Source organism: Bos indicus, chromosome 17 (genome assembly GCF_029378745.1).
Source record: "Bos indicus isolate NIAB-ARS_2022 breed Sahiwal x Tharparkar chromosome 17, NIAB-ARS_B.indTharparkar_mat_pri_1.0, whole genome shotgun sequence".
Classification (NCBI taxonomy): domain Eukaryota; kingdom Metazoa; phylum Chordata; class Mammalia; order Artiodactyla; family Bovidae; genus Bos; species Bos indicus.
The window spans coordinates 69535637-69555722 of record NC_091776.1 but is presented as its reverse complement, the minus strand read 5'-3'; the positions used below and the strand labels follow the sequence as shown (position 1 = coordinate 69555722).

Below are 20086 nucleotides of genomic sequence, written 5' to 3'. Positions count from 1 at the left end.
TTTTTGTCAGTTTTCCGTTAAGCTTCCTTTAATTAAAAAACAAAACAAAACAGCAATGAATTAAATGCAGGAGATCCGGTTTCAGTCCCTGGGTCAGGAAGATCCCCTGGAGAAGAACATGACTAAGTGACTTTCACTTTAGTATTTTTTAATTCATTCCATCCATTCATCCAATTGCTCAGTCGTGGACACGACTCTTTGTGACCCCATGGACTGTAGCCCGCCAGGCTCCTCTGTTCATGGGGATTCTCCAGGCAAGAATACTGGAGTGGGTAGCCTTTCCCTTCTCCAGGAGATGTTCCTAACCCAGGGATTGAACCCAGGTCTCTCTCATTGCAGGTGGATTCTTTACCTGCTGAACCACAAGGGAAGCCCAAGAATACTGGAGTGGGTAGCCTATCCCTTCTCCAGCAGATCTTCCTGACCCAGGAATCAAACTGGGGTCTCCTGAATTGCAGGCGGATTCTTTACCAACTGAGCTATCAGGGAAGCCCTCAAAAATACTATCCACCCTCCCATCTTCTCAGAGCTGAGCCAGTGGGGAGTGGTAGGCAGTGTCAACACTCTCCAAGACTGCCACAAAGCCCTTTGACCTCCCCTGCCTAGTGAGAGGTGAGCTAAGAGGAAAGAGGATTGGTGGGAGGGAGAAAGCGGTACACCCTGGGGTGGGAGTGGGGGCAAGGGGGAGGGCCTCATGCTGCTGGGGTGGTAGGGGTGGATTCAGACCAGGTCTGTCCAGGTCCTGAGCCCTAGTTTTTAACCTGCTTTGACCTGCAGGCAGCAAGGCTCTCTACAGGATATTCCACTCGTTGTAGAATGAGGGGGTGCGCTTAGCTTCACAGAACACAGCAGGGGCTCCTTCGCACTCCTTGCCCCCTCCAAAACCCAGACCAGCCCTGAGGAGCCTGCCCTGCCCACAGGCTCCCAGAGCCCTCAAGTCTGAGTACTGCCCTTGGGGTGTCCACCCCCTAACCCCCATCCCTTAACCCCCTACCCCCCTACCCCAGCTGCTGCGGGAAGCAGGTGATTCGGCGAGGGACCCTGAGGGCACAGGAGGGAAGAAGCACCATTTCCAGCAACTGGGCTGCAGAGGCTGTGGGACAGGTCTCTGCATGTCTCCAGCCCAGTCACTTCGCTGCGGGGCCTCAGCCTTCCTGTCTGTGATCTGACGTGGGTTCACAGGCTTGATCCAAGGTGGCTGCCCACAGCTGCGGGTTAGGGAACATGCGGCGCGAGGGGATGTGGCTTGTCTGCAGTCACACAGCTCTAAACGTGGGTCAGACACGAACCTGGGCCCCATTCCCAAGGAGGGCCTCTGCTTACGACAGTTCTTTTTCTTTTTTCACTTTTTGGCCTCGACCAGGGATCGAACCCACGACCCATGCAGTGCAAGTGCAGAGTCTGAACCACTGGACAGCCAGGGAAGTCCCCATCAGATCCTTACTGTGGACATGACTGTCCTCACCCACCCCCTCTCAGGGTCCCTGCAGATGGAGCCAGACTAGACACCTGACCCAGTGCCCAGAAGTCGGCTGTGCTGGTCGGACCCCTCCCCAAGCTTTGGGACACAGGCTGAGAAAATAAAAGGGGGCTGGCAAACTTACCACGTTCAGAGGAAGCTGGTCAAGGGGGAGGCCAGGAGAGGGCCTGAGTGGGTGCGGGGCAAGGAGCCAAGCTTCCGGGCTTCCACTGCCCTGCCCCCACCTCTGCAGCCCTCACTTGGTGGGCTGAGCCTTCCCAGCAAACATCCTTTGATTGGAGCAGGATTCAATAGCTTCCTGCTTCTTAGAGCCAAACACACCCGACTAAGTCCCTCGGGGGGGGGGGGGGGGGGGGGGGGGCGGAGGACCACATCCAGACCCTGGACCACCGAGGGTCCTTTACATCAACCCCCCACCCATAGCCTCGCCTGGGACCCGCCCCAGCCAGCACCCCCGCCATGGGAGGGGCCCTGGCTTCCTGGGGTGGGGGTGGGGGGCAACGAGGTGGTTCAGGGGCAAGGGCTGGGGTCAGTGGGTGAGGATCTTGGCTCTGCCACCCCCAGGCTGTGTGACCTGAGGCAAGCCGCAGCCCTCTCTGAGCCTTCACCTTACTGTGAAGGGGTCACAGGGCTGGTCCCGAATCCCTCTCTGGAGCACCCTTGGCCTAGATCAAGGCGGGCAGGGGGACCAGCGCTCTGGGGGTCTGGGCGTGGACATTTCACCTTGAACACAGAGGTCCTGTTTTCCTGTGGCTTTCAGATCCTTTGATGTTTGTCTCAATATCAAGGCAGTTTCTATTTTTTAAAGATTTTTTCTGATATGGACTACTTTAAAAAGTCTTTATTGCATCTGTTACGATGTTGCTTCTGTAGTATGATTTGGCTTTTTGACCACAAGGCATGTGGGATCTTAGTTCCCTGGTCAGGGATCAAACCTGCACCCCCTGCATTGGAAGGCGAAGTCCTAACCATTGGACCACCAGGGAAGTCCCTTCAAAGCATTTTTTAAATTGCCTACTTCCCTCACCTGCCCAGACCCTGGACTGGAGGAAGAAGCACGTGTTTAATCTACGGTGTTGCCGACTCAGTGAGAGTCACGGTAAAACCTGATGTGCAGGCAGAGGGTCCCTCCCAGGGACCTCCTTCCTAACCTTGGTGCAAGGGGGCTGACGGGGTGCCTCCCTGGCTAGAACCCCACTTTTCAGAGGGGAACCCAGAACCCAGCCCTTCCCACTGACAGGCAGGGTCGCCACCCCACTGGCAGCTGAGGCCCTGACCGTCCTCTGAGGAGAAGCTCGGGGGTCCTGGGCCTCCAGCTGAATTGGACTCTGCCGTGTAATCCCAGCCATTGCCAGCTAAAAAGTGTCAGTCGCCCTCTGCCTCTACAAGGATTAAATCACTAGCCACTGCAGGCACTGACCTTAACACACCCTGAAAGGAGTTCAAGGTGGAGATCGAGAATGAGGTACTCTGTGCTCTGGGAAAACCTGGAAGAACACGCCACCAGGTGGATATTTTCAGGAGATTTTATGAGCCTAATTCTTGCATCTTCTCATATCTGGAAAAGCACTAACATCAGTAATGGAGCCATCTGCTCCTTGTGGTCAGCAGTAACCTTCACAAGATGAGCAGGAAGCTTCTCCTAAAATGTGTGCTTGACCGCACATAACTCCTTCACTAAAATCACATACATATATACTGACCCCCCCCCCCACCTCTTTGGAGCAGTTTCTCAGAGCTATCTAAAATTCTGCCTCCCAGGCCATAGTCTCCATTTTGCCCCAAATAAAACTTAACTCCCTACTCTCATGTTACGCTTTTTTTTTTTTAAGTCAACACAATCTTTGAGGGCCCTGGTTTTCAGTGTTTGCGTGGAAGAGCCTGGAGGCCTCCCCAGGTCTGTCTCCTAAATCACCAGCCCACACCCCAGGCCCGGGCCACTTCGGGCAAGTCACTCTCCCTCTCTGAGGCACTGATTTCCTCATCTGAAAGCAGAGAGGAAAAGAGAAACATCCAACCTCAGAGTTGTGCAAGAAAGCATCTAGCAAATACACACTCCTAAACAGGAATCTGCGTCACCACCACCAGCCTCGGTCCCCCAGGACCCAGAAGGATGCTCACTCACCCTCCTCTGCTGCCCACGGGGCTGTCCCCCCTCCTCTGCTCCCGGCACCTGCACTGACTCCAAGCTCAAGGCATCAGGACGCTGGGCCACGTGCACAACCAACTCTTTAATCCTTCTGGAGGTGGGCTGAGAGCTCTGCAGAAACCCTCACCAGCCGCTACAACGCAGCCGGCTCTGGGGCGGCAGCCTGGACGACAGAGTGGAGAGCTAGGGTCAGGGCCGCAGGGCTGTCCTCAAGCGACCCCCATCGCAGAGCGAGCGGTACTCACGAGGCGGCCGGGGAGGAGTCCGAGACGTTTACGCCCTCCGGCCTGTGAGTGACCTTCTCGGGACACCCGCCGGGCCAGGTGGGACCAGACCCAGGCAGACAGACCTCCTGGGGGAGGTGCTGGGCTCCCTGCTCCAGGTGGGCGGTGGTTTAGGACTCCCGCAGGGCTGGCGGCTGTGGGATCCAGGGACAAGTGTGTAAGAGAAGGCAGCAGGATCAGGCGTGTGCCCATTACCGGGGTGTCTGGAGGGAGGGTGGGAGACAGGAAGTGTGGGAGGCAGCGGCGTGGGTGAGCCTGGGGGGCTACCAGCCAACCAGCCTCAGCTCGATGGTCTCTCCATCCTTGGGTCTGTAGTCAGCAATACCTGCAGAAAGAGGTTGGGGGGTGGGGGTTAACAGGGCAGAGTGTACCCCATCCTGACCTCACCTTCTAGACCCCTGCCCTGTAAAATGGGCTCAGGGCTCGGTGGTGGGAAACCCAGGTTCTGTGCAGAGCCAGTCTGGAGACTCTGAACTCAGTGTGACCTCAGGGTCGCTGAGACCCACAGGCTCACTTTGCAATGGGGTACCCCCCAGGGAGGTGGGAGGGCATGAGATGGCACCCTAATAACCATCATGGGGCCAAAGGAACCAGAGACCCTGACAACACTGATGGGCAGGGTCACCGTCTTCACGGTCCCCCCGAGGAGCCATCCAGAAGAGGGACCTGCTTGGGGAGGTCTGGGGAGAAGCAGGACCACGAGGGAAGTCAGCCTTCACTCACGAGGCACCATCCAGGCTCCAGCAGACGCCGGGGTTCAAGCCCCAGCTCTGTACTCATAGGGGTGTGGTTCTGGGCAGCTTATGTAACCTCTCCGAGCACTGGTGCTCCCATTTCTAAAACGAGGGTAGTCATGATACCAACAACCCAGCCTCCTTTTTCCCAGGGGAGCGGGCCTCCTGCTGGACCGGGGGGCCGGGTGGGGGAGGTAGAGGACACCACCGCCCACGTCTGCCTTGTGGCTGAGTCCATCAGGCTCTTCCCCTCGGCTACCTCCTCAATCCAGCCTTTATCGGTAATAGAGGCCAGATCCGGTCTCTCCATCTGTCGCCTCTTGGTTTTATTTCTCAATTTTTCCAGAAGCCAGGCAGGGAGAAAGATGGCTTTTTACTAGGCTCCCTCAGTCAGTCCCACCTTCTGTAAAGCACATGGCCCAATCCCCTGGCACATGGCAAGTGCCCCCTAGAAGTCCCAGATACCAGGAGCGGGGACAGATGATCCTTAAGAGTTTGTCCAGTGATAGGGCTGATGCTCAGGGATGCTATGATGGCGTGGGGCGTTAAAACTGGAGATGCGCTAAAGGCCCAGCGGGAGTTGATAAGCTGCGATCCACCCATCCCACTCCACACTGGGGCTGGGCCCTGACTGGCAAGCCAGGCTTTGCGACGGTCCCTTCTCTCTAGTCAGTGATGGGTGCAGAGGGGCGTCTCCTGGCAACAGGGAAGGGTCTAGGAACGCGCCTGAATCCCAAGTCCGCCTTCAGGATGCCAGGAGACGTGTGCTGGGCAATTCACAGACAAGTTTCCTGCCTCACAAAAGGGAGCAGCCCCGGGAAGACACCGAGCAGCTTCTCTGGAGGAGGAAGCCAGCAAAGAGAGGAGGAGGGTCGCGGGGAGGTGGGGCTGGGCCTGAAATCCTTACTCCCACTGGAATCTGGTCACAGGAGCCAAGAGATGAGCCAATGAAAGCTGCATCGTGGAAGCTAGTTCATGTCACATTACTGTTCCTTGCAGCCCAAAGCACCCTGCTGGATGATATAGCCTATGTGGCTATTACAAAGAAAGGGGAAGATCTGCATATACCCGCATAGAAAGATGGCTACCATATGTTAAGGATGAAAAAGATAAACTGCAAAACGTGTATCGAGTTGTGCCATTCAATACGCCAGCCATTAGCCACATGTATCTACTGAGCACTGGAAAGGAACCAAAGAAAGATGCAAAATATGTCATCAATAATTTTGCGTTGATTACATCTTGGAATGATATTGGATGTACTGGATTAAATAACATGTATTGTTAATGTTAGTTTGATCAACTACAGAATTTAGGATTACATGTGACGAGGCTCACATTTTTTTTTCTATGGGACAGCACTGCTATAGAGTATGGCTTCATTTTCACGAAAAAACATATGTACATATTTTTTTAAATTACCTGGAAGAAAATATACCAGAAGTTAAAAAAAAAAAAAGTTAATCGCTGGGTAGTGGATTGTGGGCAATTTTAAATTTCTTCTTTTTTGCCTATCTGCTTTCCGAGAGTTGCCACAGTGACATACACAAAAGTTCTTAAGAATACAGTTAAATGTATTATATGCAAGCTTGAGTGTCAGCGGTGACCTGAGGCTGAGCACCAGGAAGGTTCTGGGGGAAAGCTGGGGTGAGTTGACGAAGCCTGGGTTCTGGGACAGGGCTGGGCTGGGGAACACGTGCGCAGGGGGCTGGCCACCAGACTCACCTTGCTGCAAGGGGGTGTCAGGATCTCGGAGGACCTGCCAGAACTCACGTTCCCCAGCCTTTCTCCCCAGCACGGAGGTCAGGAAGGGGCCAGACAGGGAGGCCTGTGTTCTAAACCTACCAAAGGGACAGACAAAGAGAAAGAAAAGGTGACTTTTGCTCCCGTCGACCCAAGGGCAGAAGCTGAACCACTCACAGAAAACAAACCTTGCCCTCACTTTCAGGGCAGTACTGGCCAAGCCCTTCCTGGGCAGCCTCACCAGGCGCCCTTCCTCCACACCTCCTCTCCAGCCCCCTAGACACCTCCCACTCTGGGGGCTGACCTTGCAGCGGGGTGAGAATCAGAAGCTGCCCACGCCCAGAGTGAGGCCAGCAGGAGGAAGAAGTAGAGCAGGTGAGACAGAGGCAGAGACACCGGTGGCGTTTTCGTGGCTCAGTTGTTGTTTAGTCGCTAAGTCGTGTCAGGCTCTTTGGGGATTCCATGGACTGTAACTCGCAAGGCTCCTCTGTCCATGGCATTTCCCAGGCAAAAGTACTAGAGTGGGTTGCCATTTCCTCCTCCAGGGGATCTTCCCGACCCAGAGATCGAACCCGAGTCTCCTGCATTGGCAGGCGGTTTTTTTTTTTTTACCACTGAGCCACCAGGGAAGCCCCCTCTGTGGCTCAGGGGCACCCCCATTCTCTCAGCTGGGCTGCTCAGTCTTCCCTCTGAGTCTACACACCCCATGCTGCCTGCTACTAGAAAGGCTTGGATTAGATTCCTGGCCTTTGCAACCAAGACACTCCACACCACCCCTTCCTGAGCATGGACACGGCTGCCAAAATGACTCTCTTCAAATGCTGTGGCTGTCCTCTCTCCTTATCAGTAGCATTGGCCTTGGAGATGGAGGGTTTTCATAGTTTTAAGAAACAGAAATGCCCTCAGGGTGACCTGGTCAAAGGGAAGGTTTTAGGGAGCAGCCCGTACCCAGGTCTCGGGGGCCATGTGGCTGCCCAGAGCGCTGCTGGCCTGCCTCGCTCCATTGCTCTCTCCCCTCTTTCTGTCTCTTCCTCTCTCTCCTTCCAGAGTCCGGCTTTCTCTGCCGTGCACTCATGTGCCTCGAACATGCCTCCCTTCTGGCCCCTGAACCCAGCTCAGGCACCCTCTCTACCACCAAGAGAATCATTTCTCAGATTGGTATCCCTCACATTTTCTCAGAGGTCCTGCAGTTCTGAATAAAACTGTCCAAGTTGGGACTTCCCTGGTGGTCCGTGGTTGAGACTCTTCGCTTATACTGCAAGGGAGTGTGGGTTCGACTCTGCTATGGAAACTAAGATCCCACATGCTGTGGTGTGGCCAAAAAAAAAAGTTCAATTTTTTTTTCCATTTTGATGACAATGTCCAAACACGACCTTGGTAATCCCAGGTGGCTCAGTGATAAGGAATTTGCCTGCCAATTGCAGGAGATGTAAGAGATGCGGCTTCGATCCCTGCATTAGGAAGATCCCCCGGAGAAGGAAATGGCAACCCACTCCAGTATTCTTGCCTGAGAAATCCCACGGACAGAGGAGCCTGGCGGGCTACCGTCCATGGGGTCGCCAAAGAGTCAGACACGCCTGAGTGACTGAGTATGCACGTCTGCTAGGTGATCCCAGAGCCTGCCAAGGGCACCTGGTGTGTGTGGGCCCCGCGACGCGGCCATCAGCGCACTGCAGGCCACGAGGTCCGCTGGGAGGCACTCATCCTCTGGGCCGGATCCCCGCCGGGGACCACTCCCATCTTATTCAGGTGTGGACACGGCGGGGCCCAGAGCAGCGCTCTGGAAACACTCATCTCAGATCCATCCCATCTCAGGGTGAGAAGCAAGAGGAAGGCCATTGTCCCACCACACTCTGCAGAAGGCTTGGCCAGGTGACTCCTTCATCACAGGGATCGGACCAGGATCGTTTGATACTAAAAAGTCTCATCCTTCTGAAAGCTAGCCTGTGTTGAGCACTTACTAAGTGCGTGACCCTGTGCACAAAAAGCATGTGTTAATACCATGTCCTGTCTGTGCCCTCATGCCCTAGCTCCCGAACGGGCCCTGGCGGGTGGGAGGTGAGGGGCACCATGCCGTCCTCATGAGCTGCAGGGAAGGCATCTGGCCTGGTCCCCAGCTGGAGAGCTGGGATTCCAGGGTCTGCCTTGGGAGCCTGCTCTCCCAACCCTGACGCCTGTTTCCACCACAGCATGGGGGCGCCGGGGGCGCAGCAGGTGGGAGAAAGCCTGGGCCTCTCCCGAGGGAGCCCTGTCTCCATCCCCTGCCTCACTGAGTCCTGTTTCGGGGGATGCCAGGTCGGGTCAGGCGAGGGCTGGGAGGTGGGGAGGTCTCACCTGAATCTTCCATGCTCCTGGGCGTTCTTCAGGATGTCTTCCAGGGAGGAGCCAGCAGGGACAGAGACAGAGTGTCTGTATGAAGGGGAGATGCCGGAGACCTTCAGCAAGACGTCAATGAACTTCGGGACTTTGGCCTGTGGCGGGGTCTCCAGAGCCGGTTCCAACAGGGCTGAGCCAGGGAGAGGGGAAGGGGCAGCCACTTTGAGGGTAGGGGGCCAGGCCTTAGTCCTCCTTTCTTTCCAGGAAGACACTGCAGCCCACTGGGACCTCCTCCTTCCCCTGGGTCCCCTCCCCGTCAATACCACCACCAATACCATCCAGCTGCTTTCCCAGCCTCCCCAGCCCCTCAGCTCCCACATCCCCCACCACCCAAGCTCAGGCCCCTCACTGGTTTCTCTGCTCCAGTGTCCCCCTCCCACCTACCTGCCCCCCTAGCAGCCCCGGGGGTTGTTAACTAGAACATACATCTGTTCATGTCATCCTCCGTTACTTCTGAGGGATCCCCTCCTTTTCATCCTCCTGCCTTCCTGCCACTCCAGCTCATCCTCCCAGACCCCACGCTGCAGTGAGACCCTCCCCTCAATTCCAGACTGTACGCCTCTGAGCCTTTGCCCTTGATGCCCCCTCCCCACTCTGCCTTCTGCCTCTCTTCTCCACTGGCAAATCCCACCCACCAACCCTAGTTCCTCCCTCAGATGAAGCCCTGATTCAGGCAGCTAACTTCATAATTCAGGGAGTCATTATGAGGTTGGGAGCTAATCAAAATGTTAGCTGGGGAGCTAATGTCTCTCCCCATCCATCCATCCACCCATCTATTCATCCATCTATTCATCCATCCATCCATCCATCTATTCATCCACCCATCCATCCATTCACCCATCCATCCATCCATCCATCTATTCATCCACCCATCCATCCATTCATCTATTCATCCATCCATCCATCCATCTATTCATCCATCCATCCATCCATTTATTCATCCATCCATCCATCCATCTATTAATCCATCCATCCATTCACCCATCCATCCATCCATTCATCTATGCACCCACCCATCCATCCCTCCATCCATCTATTCACCCATCCATCCATCTATGCATCCATCCCTCCATCCATCTATTCATCCATCCATCCATCCATCTATTCATCCATCCATCCATTCACCCATCTATCCATCCATCCATCCATCTATTCACCCATCCATCCACCCATCCATCCATCCATCCATCCCTCCATCCATCTATTCACCCATCCATCCACCCACCCATCCATCCATCTATGCACCCATCCATCCATCCATCTATTCATCCATCCATTCATTCATTCATTCAAACATTTCTGTACTGGGCATCACACAAGGGGCTGAAGAGTCACAGCAGGCCCAGAGCTCACCGTTTGGGGTCTCCCTCCCCATACTGAGCGTCTAGAACCTGTGAAGGCATCTTAGCTGCAGGTGTGTCCCACGCACACCTGCAAACCCCTGCTGACTCAGCAAATCAAGATGGAGCAAGATCCCCCCCACCCCCACTGGGACAGGGCGACTTCAATGCAGATTGAAAAGAGTGGGGCTTTTGTGAAAAGCCAGCTACCTCTTGGAGCCTGGCAGTCTGGGGAGATGAGATCCACATAGCTCTTCTGGTTCAGGACAGGCAGCAGCTGAGAGATCATGAGAGGGTTCTGGAAGGTCTTGTGCTGTAGGCTGGCCTGCAGAGCAGCCTTGGCTTTAAGGCAGGCTGTGTCCAGCTCCACCGAGGGCCTGAGGGAGCCCATCAGCAACTGGGGACAGAATGGGGAAGAGAAGGAGGAGGGGGGTCAGAGGGGCCGGGTCTTCCAGCCCCTGGCTGGTCCACTTCCCTCCAGCCACTAGGGTAGAGCATGGCCCCGGAGTCTCTTCCCCACCTGCAAAGCCAGAGGGGTGCTGTAGACATTCCCGAAGTAGCCCTCTGGGGTCTGGGCCTTCAGGATCTTCTCTTGCACTCTCTTGAGGGCCAGGTTGATCCGGTTTCTCTGCTTGGGGTTGAGGTTGGACAGCTCCAGACAGGAGAAGGCCATGCCTGCCATGGCCATGGTGTCTGCAGGGGACAAAGTGATGTCTTTGCTTTTTCATACACTGCCTAGGTTTGTCATAGCTTTTCTTCCAAGGAGCAAGCATCTTTTAATTTCGTGGTTGGGGAAACTAAGTTTCCAAAAGCTGTGTGGTATGGCCCCCCCCCACCCCCAAAAAACAAAAAACCACAAATGAACAAACAAAAAAACTCCCCTGGTAATTCTAAAGTGCAGGCAGGTTTGCAAGCGAGTGGTGTAGGATAAGGTCCTCTTGACCCTCCCTCCCCCAGTCTCTCTCACTGACCTCTATCCAGTGACTGACCATCCCAGTTTGCCATCCTGGGAACTGGGCAGACTGGGCTGAGTTGTTCCCCCTAGCTGGTGGAAACTTTAAAATGCTGCTCTGACCCTATTGCTCCCCTTCCTCCAGCCCTCCCGGGGCTGCCCATTACCCCGAGGTCCTTCCCTGGGCTGACCCTGCTTAACTCTGTCCCCTGTTAGTGGGAGATGCACCAGGGCAAGAGAGGGCCCTGGAGACCCACGTCACACAGGAAGGAAGCAGATCTGGAATCCAGGTCTCAGGCCTCCTGGTTCATTTTTGGTTGTTTTGTCCCTTCCCAGATTATTCGATGAGAACATCATAGCTGTGTGTCTAGCACTTTCTCCATGCTGGGCGCCATGCTATATCCTTTACTTATTAGACATCTCCTTGCATGAGGCAGGGCGCTCAGGGCCGGTGCACTGGGACAACCCTGAGGGATGGATTGGGGAGGGAGGTGGGAAGGGGATTCAGGATGGGGACACATGTACACCCATGGCTGATTCATGTCAATGTATGGCAAAACCCACTACAATATTGTAAATAGTCTCCAATTAAAATTAATTAATTAAAAAAAACCAGACATCTCTTACTGAGATGCTGCTGCGGGGGTTATTTTACCAGAGAAGCTGAGCTAGAAAGGCCAGCTGAGCTGCCCGGGGTGCCCTGCAGTAAGAGTGTGGTGGAGGATGCGGGGAGGAGAGTTGACTCACAGACCCTGCACCACAGTGAGCCCTCATTCCGCCTCCTAATGGACCCGAGAGGAGGGGTCCCAAGGAAAGGTGAGCCTGGGGCCAGGGGCTGCAGGGGCGCCAGCCTGGCCTTCAGGGTGCAGCCCACTCACCCACAGAGACGTGGTCCTGCAGGAGATGCGGCTTGTGTTCCACGGCGTACAGGAGCTTGCCCACCACACTGTCGTGGACTCGCTTCTGGTGGACACACAGGGCCAGGATGCCCAGGCTGTACTGGTAGTAGCTGGTGCGGGGGTGACCCTGGTGGTTGTGCCCTGGGAGCAAAAAAACCACGGGTGGGAGCGTCACGCTTGCCCCTCCCAGCAACCAGCCACCTGCCAGCACCCTGACACCCTCCTTTGGGTGGTGAAAGTGAAAGTCGCTCAGTCGTGTCCAACTCTTTGCAACCCCATAGACTATACCCTCCATGGGATTCTCCAGGCCAGAATACTGGAGTGGGCAGGCTTTCCCTTTTCCAGGGATCTTCCCAACCCAGGGATCGAACCGGGGTCTCCTGCATTGCGAGCGGATTCTTTATCAACTGAGCTATCAGGGACCCTTCTTTTCTTCACCCGCTTGACTCATACTTGCTGAGACACCACTGAGTGTCAGGCACTGTGCCCGGAGGTGTGAACGGTGATGACAGGCCAAGGACAGCGCAGCCAGTGCTAGCTGAGGACTTGCTCAAACCCAGCCCAGGCAGCGACATGTCAGTATGCGGCTGGCTGTTCTCGTTTTCCGAACAAAAGTTTGCCTTCTCCCTGGGCCCCCAGAAGCAGGGGAATAACAAGTCTAGGTGAGATCAATTGCTGCTTCTTTAGGGAAAAAATCAGCCTGTGTTGTTTATCAAGCCACTTTAACTTTTTAGGTGTCCAAGTAGAAATCTGGTGTGGCAGTTTTTCCTAGAAGCCATAGGAGAGAAGATTTCCCTGGGGGTTGTGGTGGTTTCTATAAAGAAAGCTGAGCACCGAAGAACTGATGCTTTTGAACTGTGGTGTTGGAGAAGACCCTTGGACTGCAAGGAGATCCAACCAGTCCATCCTAAAGGAGATCGGTCCTGAATATTCATTGGAAGGACTGATGCTGAAGCTGAAACTCCAACACTTTGGCCATCTGATGCGAAGGACTGACTCACTGGAAAAGACCCTGATGCTGGGAAAGATTGAAGGCGGGAGGAGAAGGGAAAGACAGAGAATGAGATGATTAGATGGCATCACCGACCCAATGGACATGAGTTTGACTAAACTCCAGGAGTTGTTGATGGACAGGGAAGCCTGGTGTGCTGCAGTCCATTGGGTCACAAAGAGTGGGACACGACTGAGCAACTGAACTGAACTGCAGTGGGGTGGGGTCTGCCTGGGGAGGGAGGAAATGCTGAGTGCTGCCCTCTGCTGGTGGGGTGTGGGCACAACCTCGCCTCTGCCTCAGGGATATGCAATTGCTCTCCCACCTGAATTCTCCCTGTGAATTCTGAGCCGCTGAGAGGGCTGGCTGCCATGCTCATGAGACCATGATTATAACTGAATCGTGTACTGAGGTCCAAGGGGCTGAATAACAGAGGTCTCTGAATAGCTGGGGAGCCGGGGCAGGATTCTCTCTGAGGCAGTGACCCAGGGGAGGGAGGGAGGGAGGCAGAGGCCCACAGGAGTGAGCTAGAAGCGGAAGGAAACCTTCCAGATAGGGGGTTCCCTGGATCTGTCAAGACCCTGGTTTGCAAGGTGAGCTGAGAGATATGGCCGGGGTGACGAGAGCCCACAGAGGGGCGGACAAGTGGCTGGGCAGGGTCTGCAGAGGAGAAATAGGCAGACAGACTGAGCTTGAGGGCTGTGAGCACAGCAGCGAGCAGCTCCTGCAGGGTTTACGCAGCACTAACAGGATCAAATGTATATTTATTTTAGTAAAAAAAAATTTTTTTTGGCCGCACCTCGTGGTATGTGAGAACATAGTTCCTCAGTTCAGTTCAATTCAGTCGCTCAGCTGTGTCCGACTCTTTGCGACCCCATGAATCGCAGCACACCAGGCCTCCCTGTCCATCACCAACTCCCGCAGTTTACCCAAACTCATGTCTATTGAGTTGGTGATGCCATCCAGCCATCTCATCCTCCTCCTGCCCCCAATCCCTCCCAGCATCAGGGTCTTTTCCAATGAGTCAACTCTTCACATGAGGTGGCCAAAGTATTGAAGTTTCAGCTTCAGCATCAGTCCTTCCAATGAACACCCAGGACTGATCTCCTTTAGGATGGGCTGGTTGGATCTCCTTGCAGTCCATGGGACTCTCAAGTCTTCTCCAACACCACAGTTCAAAAGCATCAATTCTTTGGCACTCAGCCTTTTTCACAGTCCAACTCTCACATCCATACATGACTACTGGAAAAACCATAGTCTTGACTAGATGGACCTTTGTTGACAAAGTAACATCTCTGCATTTTAATATGCTGGCTAGGTTGGTCATAACTTTCCTTCCAAGGAGTAAGCGTCTTTTAATTTCATGGCTGCAGTCACCATCTGCAGTGAGTACACGCCTCCTCTATTGGAAAGTGGAGTTTTAACCGCTGGGCTGCTGGGGCAGTTCCTAGGTTTATACTCTAAGTGCTCACTCTGTGTGGGCCGGGTTGAGTCAGGAGGCAGGAGAGGAAGCAGAGGGAGGCTAAGGAGTAAGGAGGCTGGGCAGTTGTCCAGAGGAGGATAATCAGACCAAGCTTGGTGGCTGAGCAGCAGGACTTGCCAACAGAATGCATGCAGGATGCAGGAAAGGCTTGATTAAGGATTCCCCCTGGAGCAGGCCCAAGCCTCGATAAATATCAAGACAGGCAGAGCGGAGGGCAGGAAAGAGGCTTGAGGAGAAAACCCAAAGCGCTGATGTGCACGTTCCATGATGCTGTCCGATGCGCCCTCCCTGCCCCTGGCAGCCCGCGCCTCCTCACCGATGGCCCTCTTCTCGTCCTCCAGGAACCGCTTCAGCTGGGAGACCAGCCTGTCCCCCTTGCGGCCTCCGATGAACTCGCAGTTGGCCCGGACAGCCAGCAGGTAGAGGGCCAGCTGGCCCATAGAGGGCTTGGCCTCGGAGTCATTGTCATCCTTGTTGGAGGCAGGCCTAGGACCAAGCCAGGGAACAACACTTTTGTGAGAAAGGGCCTTCCCGGTGAGCCTGCCTTGGGGCACTCTCCCTGCCAATATGACAAACTGGAAAAAAAAAAAATCCTAGTGGTTGGAAAGTTTCTGAGACCTGCCAGAGGCAGATGTAGTCAGCGATGTAAGTTGTGAGGTGTACATCACACATATTTCATAAAAATGACAAGTTGAACTCAAGGGCAAACTCTGAGAGCTCTTGAGTCCAAGTGACCTGTCTGGCCCCCCCACTGTGGCCACGCTTCCCCTGCAGCCTCCCTTTCTTCCTCTCCTCGCCCTGCGTCCACTTCCCAAGCAGGAGACGCTCTCTGACGGTCCTGACCCTTCACCCCTCATTCAAACTCCCAAGCTGGACCTCAGGACAAGCCCCTCCCCCCTTAATAGCCCCTGGAAAGGGAGCGCAGATAGTCCGATGCTGCCGCTGGGCTCAGTGTGAAAGAGTGCGGCCATGGATTAGTGATGTCTGCCTCAGTCGGGCAGAGGGCGGTACAAAGGCCGCACAAGGGCCCTGGATTGGGATCTCCAATCCGGTCAGATCAACCCCACTCCACAGATGGAGAGAGGCCCAGAGGAGGTGAAACTTGCCCTAAGGTCTCCCAACAAAGCAGAGGCAGGCCCAGACCGGAGCGCGGGTCTCCTGCCTCCTAGGATGAGGGGCTGCCCCGGAGAAAGGAGGAGAGAGCATGGCCGGACCTCAGGAGGCTCTGCTGGTAGCTGAGCTTGAGGCTGTGCAGGTAGTGGGCCTCCTTGGCCCCAGCCTGCAGGCTCGAGAGGCGCAGGCCCACGTAGATACTGGGGTTCAGCTGCTCCGGGGAGAGCCGGTCCATCCAGGGCAAGAGGCGCTGGCCCAGCCTCTCCACCAGCGTGCTGTCCACCTCGGTTATCTCTTAGGAAAGAGAAGAGGCCAAGTGAGGGTGCAGGGCGAGGCCACAGCAGCACCTTATCAAGGTATTTTCCAGGGAATAAACATCCCCACCTTTATGGCCACCGGCCACACACCTGACTGGTATGGGGGAGTCTGGTTGTAACAAGAGGCAGCCAGTATCCCGAAAGAGTGGCTGGAGTGGGCCAGGAAAGAGGTGGTGGGCCCAGGGCAGAAGCGCGTACCAGACAGCCACTCTGCCCATCAGAGACTGGCCAAGCGACGGGTGGTTCCCCAGGCACCGCGCCCCACCCGCCTTGGTCCTCGTGCCAGCCCTGCCTGCGATGTAGGTGCTGGGAGCAAAGAGAAAACAGAAGTTCAAAGCTGTGGGCGTGTCCCACCCATTTACAGAAACTTCGGCCCACGTGGGAACAGGTTACAGATCCAGTTTTCAAAACATAAACAGACTCACAGATGTAGAAAAAAACACGAAAGTTACCGTGGGGAAAAGGGGAGAGAGGGATAAACTGGAAGATTGGGACTGACATGCACACACTGAAAACGTTAGTCACTCAGTCGTGTCCACCTCTTTGCAACCACATGGACTGTAGCCCGCCAGGCTCCTCTGTCCCTGGGATCCTCCAGGCAAGAATACTGGAGCGGGTTGCCATTCCCTTCTCTAGGGGATCTTCCTGACCCAGGGATCTCACCCAAGTCTCGTGCATTGCAGGCAGATTCTTTACCATCTGAGCCACCAGGGAAGCCCATGTACATACTACTCTGTCTATATATATATAAAACAGATAACTAAGTAAGGACTTACTGTATAGCACAGGGAACTTTACTCAATAGTCTGTAATGATCTATATGGGAAAAAAAATCTTTAAAAAAAAGTGGACATAGGTATACACATAACTCATTAACTTTGCTGTACAGCAGAAATTAACACAACATTGTACATCAACTCTATTCCGATTACAAAAAAAAAACAACACTGCAGGCTGCCCGCTGGCTCACTGGGGCGGTCTGGTGAACTTCCTCGGGGGCAGGTCTCAGAATAATGCTTTTCCTGCCAACTGAGTTTAGGTGAGAAGGACCTGAGATCGGGAGCTAAACTGCTGGAAAGCCATCGTCATTGTCTGCAGCCATTTATCTGTGTGCTTCGGGATTCACCCACAAGGGAAGCAGAAGCCTCAGGGGTATTTCCCAGTCCAGCAGACAGGAGCCGGCCTCCCTTGGGGACGGGATCTGGGCTGAGCAGGTGGCCTTGGACTTTTGCCAGCTACTTCCTCCTAATTGGTTAATGGTGGCTCAGATGGTAAAGCATCTGCCTGCAATGCAGGAGACCCGGGTTCCATCCCTGGGTCAGGAAGATCCCCTGGAGGAAGGGAATGGCAACCCACTCCAGTATTCTTGCTTGGAGGATCCCATGGACAGAGGAGCCTGGCGGGCTACAGTCCATGGTTTCCAAAAGACACGACTGAGCGACTGCGATTTCACTTTCTTTCCTCCTAATTGCAGTGGGGATTCCAGCTGCTGGGCAGCTACCCCCCACCCGCCCCCACCCCCAAGAATGGAGCAAAGGAACTTGAGGGGAGGGTACTTCTCTTTTCCTTGCTCTTTCTCTGTGGCTTTCTGTGTGTCCACCGCCATTTCTATAGGAATTTCTCTCTCTTTCTCTCTGGATCTATCTCGTTCTCTCCATTTTTCAGCCAGTCTGTCTGCCTATTGGTCCTTCCACAGTTCTCTTTTCCTCTCCCTCTTCTTCAAACCGGAGAGGGAGCCCCTGGCCCAAGCCAGGGCTCCAACCTCCAGCGGGTGAGTCAGCTCTGGGATTAGAGAGACAGGAAGACAAGCTGGTGCTCTAAAGAGAGGCAGGTAAACCCGATTCAGTCTCAGCAGGAAGGAGCCGGGCAGATTCCCCCGAGGCAATAAAAGTGAGCCTGGGTGAGCGCGCTGCCCTCTGGGCCTGGGGTTCACAGGGCCGCCCAGCTCTGCCAGCTGAGGACTGGCTCTGACAATGGGAATTCCATGCAGGAGCTGGTGCTGGCATCCCTGTCATATTCACAACCACACGGGGCTTGAAGCTGGCAGAGCAGAAATGCTTGCGTCACACCAGGAAGAAGGCCGGGGAGCATTTTCAACCCCTTTTACGAGTGAGGGAATGAGACTGGGGGCGACTAAATGGCCTGGCAGCAGTGGGCTGTACCCCCAAACCCAGCCCAGCACTCTAAAGGGGTCAAGCCTATGGATGAATTGTTGAAAGGCTCATACCCAACAGAGGGTCCTGGGTCACCCCTGGGGACTGTCTGGACAGGAACCAAGAGCCAAGGGCTTGAGAGGTCAGAGACTCCTGGTGCCAGGGGAAGACCCTGACCTGGAGTTCTCAGAACCGAGTTCCAGCCAAGTCCTGGAAAGCCAAGGTGCCTTGGGCAGGCAGGTCACCTGGTCCCTATGACCCTTGACCGCTTCATCTGTCACCTGGACACAAGTGAGCCTGCCTCTCGGTTTCTCCATGAGTCACAAGAGATCCTGCTGCTGGGTGCCTCCCTTCCTGCCTCTGTTTCCTGCGGGGCTCCAGGGCGTCAGCAGCCCTGAGCCTGTGTGCTCTGACTCCCAGACAGGCCCTGAGAGGCCCCCGGGGGAGCAGGCAGGCCCCTGGATGTGGAGTGCAAAGCTAATGCCTTGGCGTCCTCACACCCCGGGTCTCCACCTGCTCACTTTCCCTCTGTCTGGGGTGGCCCCCCCTGCCCCCCACACTCCTCTCCTCGCCGCCACCAGCGCCTTTTCCTCCTTTGGGTCTCAGTTCCTGCATCGCCTCCTGGTCCTCGGAAATCCCACCCTTTCTCCCTGAATTGGCGGCACCCAGCTCTCTCCCTCCAGGCCGGGGGCTTCCTTTGGCCACAGCCCCCAAGCCCAGCACTGACTCGCCTCTTGACCACTGTCCCTTTCACTAGAACGGAAGCTCTATCTAGCTGGGGCAGGGCTGGGACCCCTTTCTTGCTCCCTGTTTTTTCTCCAAAGCCTAGTCCCACACTTGGCATAGCGAAGGCTCGGTCAACATTTACTGAATGAATAATCAACAAATGACTGATGTCATGGAAGCGATCTTGTCTGGTAGCAAGTCAGACGTAGAGTTCATCTCAACACAGAGCGCTAAACGCGTTGAGGTTCAGGGAAGTCCAAACTGCCGTGGGAGCCCCGAGGGGCGGCTAAGTCACCCCCCAAACACACATCCGAGCCTTGGTTTCTCCCCTTGTATAATGAGGGGCTGGGACAAGATGGTCCTCTCTCCAGGTTAGATCCAGTTACTCACCGCAGATGTTGGCTAGCGCTCCCAGGCCCCCCAGCAGGAAGAGGAGGGCCCCGAGGTGCCCCATGGCAGGAGCAGGGGGTGGACAGCAGGCGGGGAGCGGGACAGGCTCCTAGGGCTGGCCGGGTAGAGAGAGGCTCTCCTGACCACAGTGGTCACTGCTCCGAAAGAGGCAGCTTCCTGTCACTGATTAATCCCTCCACGCCCGGCAGCACATTGCTACGTCAGCAGAGGGAAAAGGGAAAAGGTCTGTAGCTGAGGGGAAAGGGAGGCCAAAGAACAGGGGAAGGAAGGGCAGAGCAGCGCGGGCCTTCCTGGAGGCGGGGGCAGGGGCGAGTGCGGCCAGCCACACTTTCCCCGCCGCCCGAAGAGCCCTGGATGGGGGTGCAGAACGTCTGACTGCTGAGTCTGTCCAGCCACGCCTGTCTGTATGCCCTCGGTAGACACGGTAGGCTAGGGTGCCTACCTGCTACCCCTCCCAGAAGGAGCCCCTGAAACTGCCCACCCCGGCCTGGGACAGGAGAACGGGACTGGGAGCTGGGACAGTCACGTGAGCAGTCAGCTGTTCTCTGCCCGCCTGCTCAGAGGGGGCGCGGCCGCGGGACCCGGACCAGACCGCCCAGTTTTCTCAACCAACCGGAAAGATGGGCGCCTCCTGGGAGACAAAACAAAGCAATTTAGGGAGCGAGATTTAATCGTTAGACACACGAAGCCACGGTTAGCAGGGCCACTTGCAAGGACTAGGAAAGTCACCTAGAAATAGTCTCTGCGAGGAGAAGAGAGAACAAAGGCTTCCCCGTCCACCAAGCCCCACAGAAGAATCTGTGTCCAAGAGTTAGCTCTGGAGGTGCTGTGTTACCTTGGCCTCTCTGAGTCTGAAATGGTTTCTCTTGTGTGAGTCAAAAGGGTTGGAGGAGACCATTCTAATTAAGCTCCCTTCCAGCTCAACCTTAGACCTT

At 55.2% G+C, this 20086-nt stretch overlaps 1 protein-coding gene across 2 annotated transcripts; it reads right to left on the bottom strand.

Moving 5' to 3' along the window:
- Positions 1-3692: 3692 nt before the first annotated feature.
- Positions 3693-19663, bottom strand: TCN2 (transcobalamin 2). 2 transcript variants are annotated; one of them, XM_019977663.2, is made up of 9 exons: positions 19131-19659; positions 15646-15838; positions 14748-14917; positions 11937-12098; positions 10627-10799; positions 10317-10503; positions 8725-8896; positions 6373-6488; positions 3693-4238 (listed from the first exon to the last, which is right to left on the bottom strand). In XM_019977663.2, exons 1-9 carry the CDS (start codon positions 19192-19194, stop codon positions 4177-4179), a joined length of 1299 nt encoding a protein of 432 aa, XP_019833222.1. In that variant the 5' UTR covers positions 19195-19659; the 3' UTR covers positions 3693-4176. The 2 variants fall into 2 exon arrangements, with proteins under 2 accessions (XP_019833222.1, XP_070625967.1); XM_070769866.1 differs by lacking the exons at positions 3693-4238; positions 6373-6488 and adding an exon at positions 6520-8364 and having other exon boundaries at positions 19131-19663.
- Positions 19664-20086: the final 423 nt, after the last annotated feature.

Excerpts from the sequence above, each read along its gene's own strand:
- TCN2 (XM_019977663.2), bottom strand. The coding sequence starts at position 19,194 with ATGGGGCACCTCGGGGCCCTCCTCTTCCTGCTGGGGGGCCTGGGAGCG. Across the intron at positions 15,839-19,130 it reads AGCGCTAGCCAACATCTGCG|AGATAACCGAGGTGGACAGC; the intron begins GTGAGTAACTGG and ends CTCTTTCCTAAG. Across the intron at positions 8,897-10,316 it reads AGACTGCCAGGCTCCAAGAG|CCCTGTTGGAACCGGCTCTG; the intron begins GTAGCTGGCTTT and ends TCCCTGGCTCAG.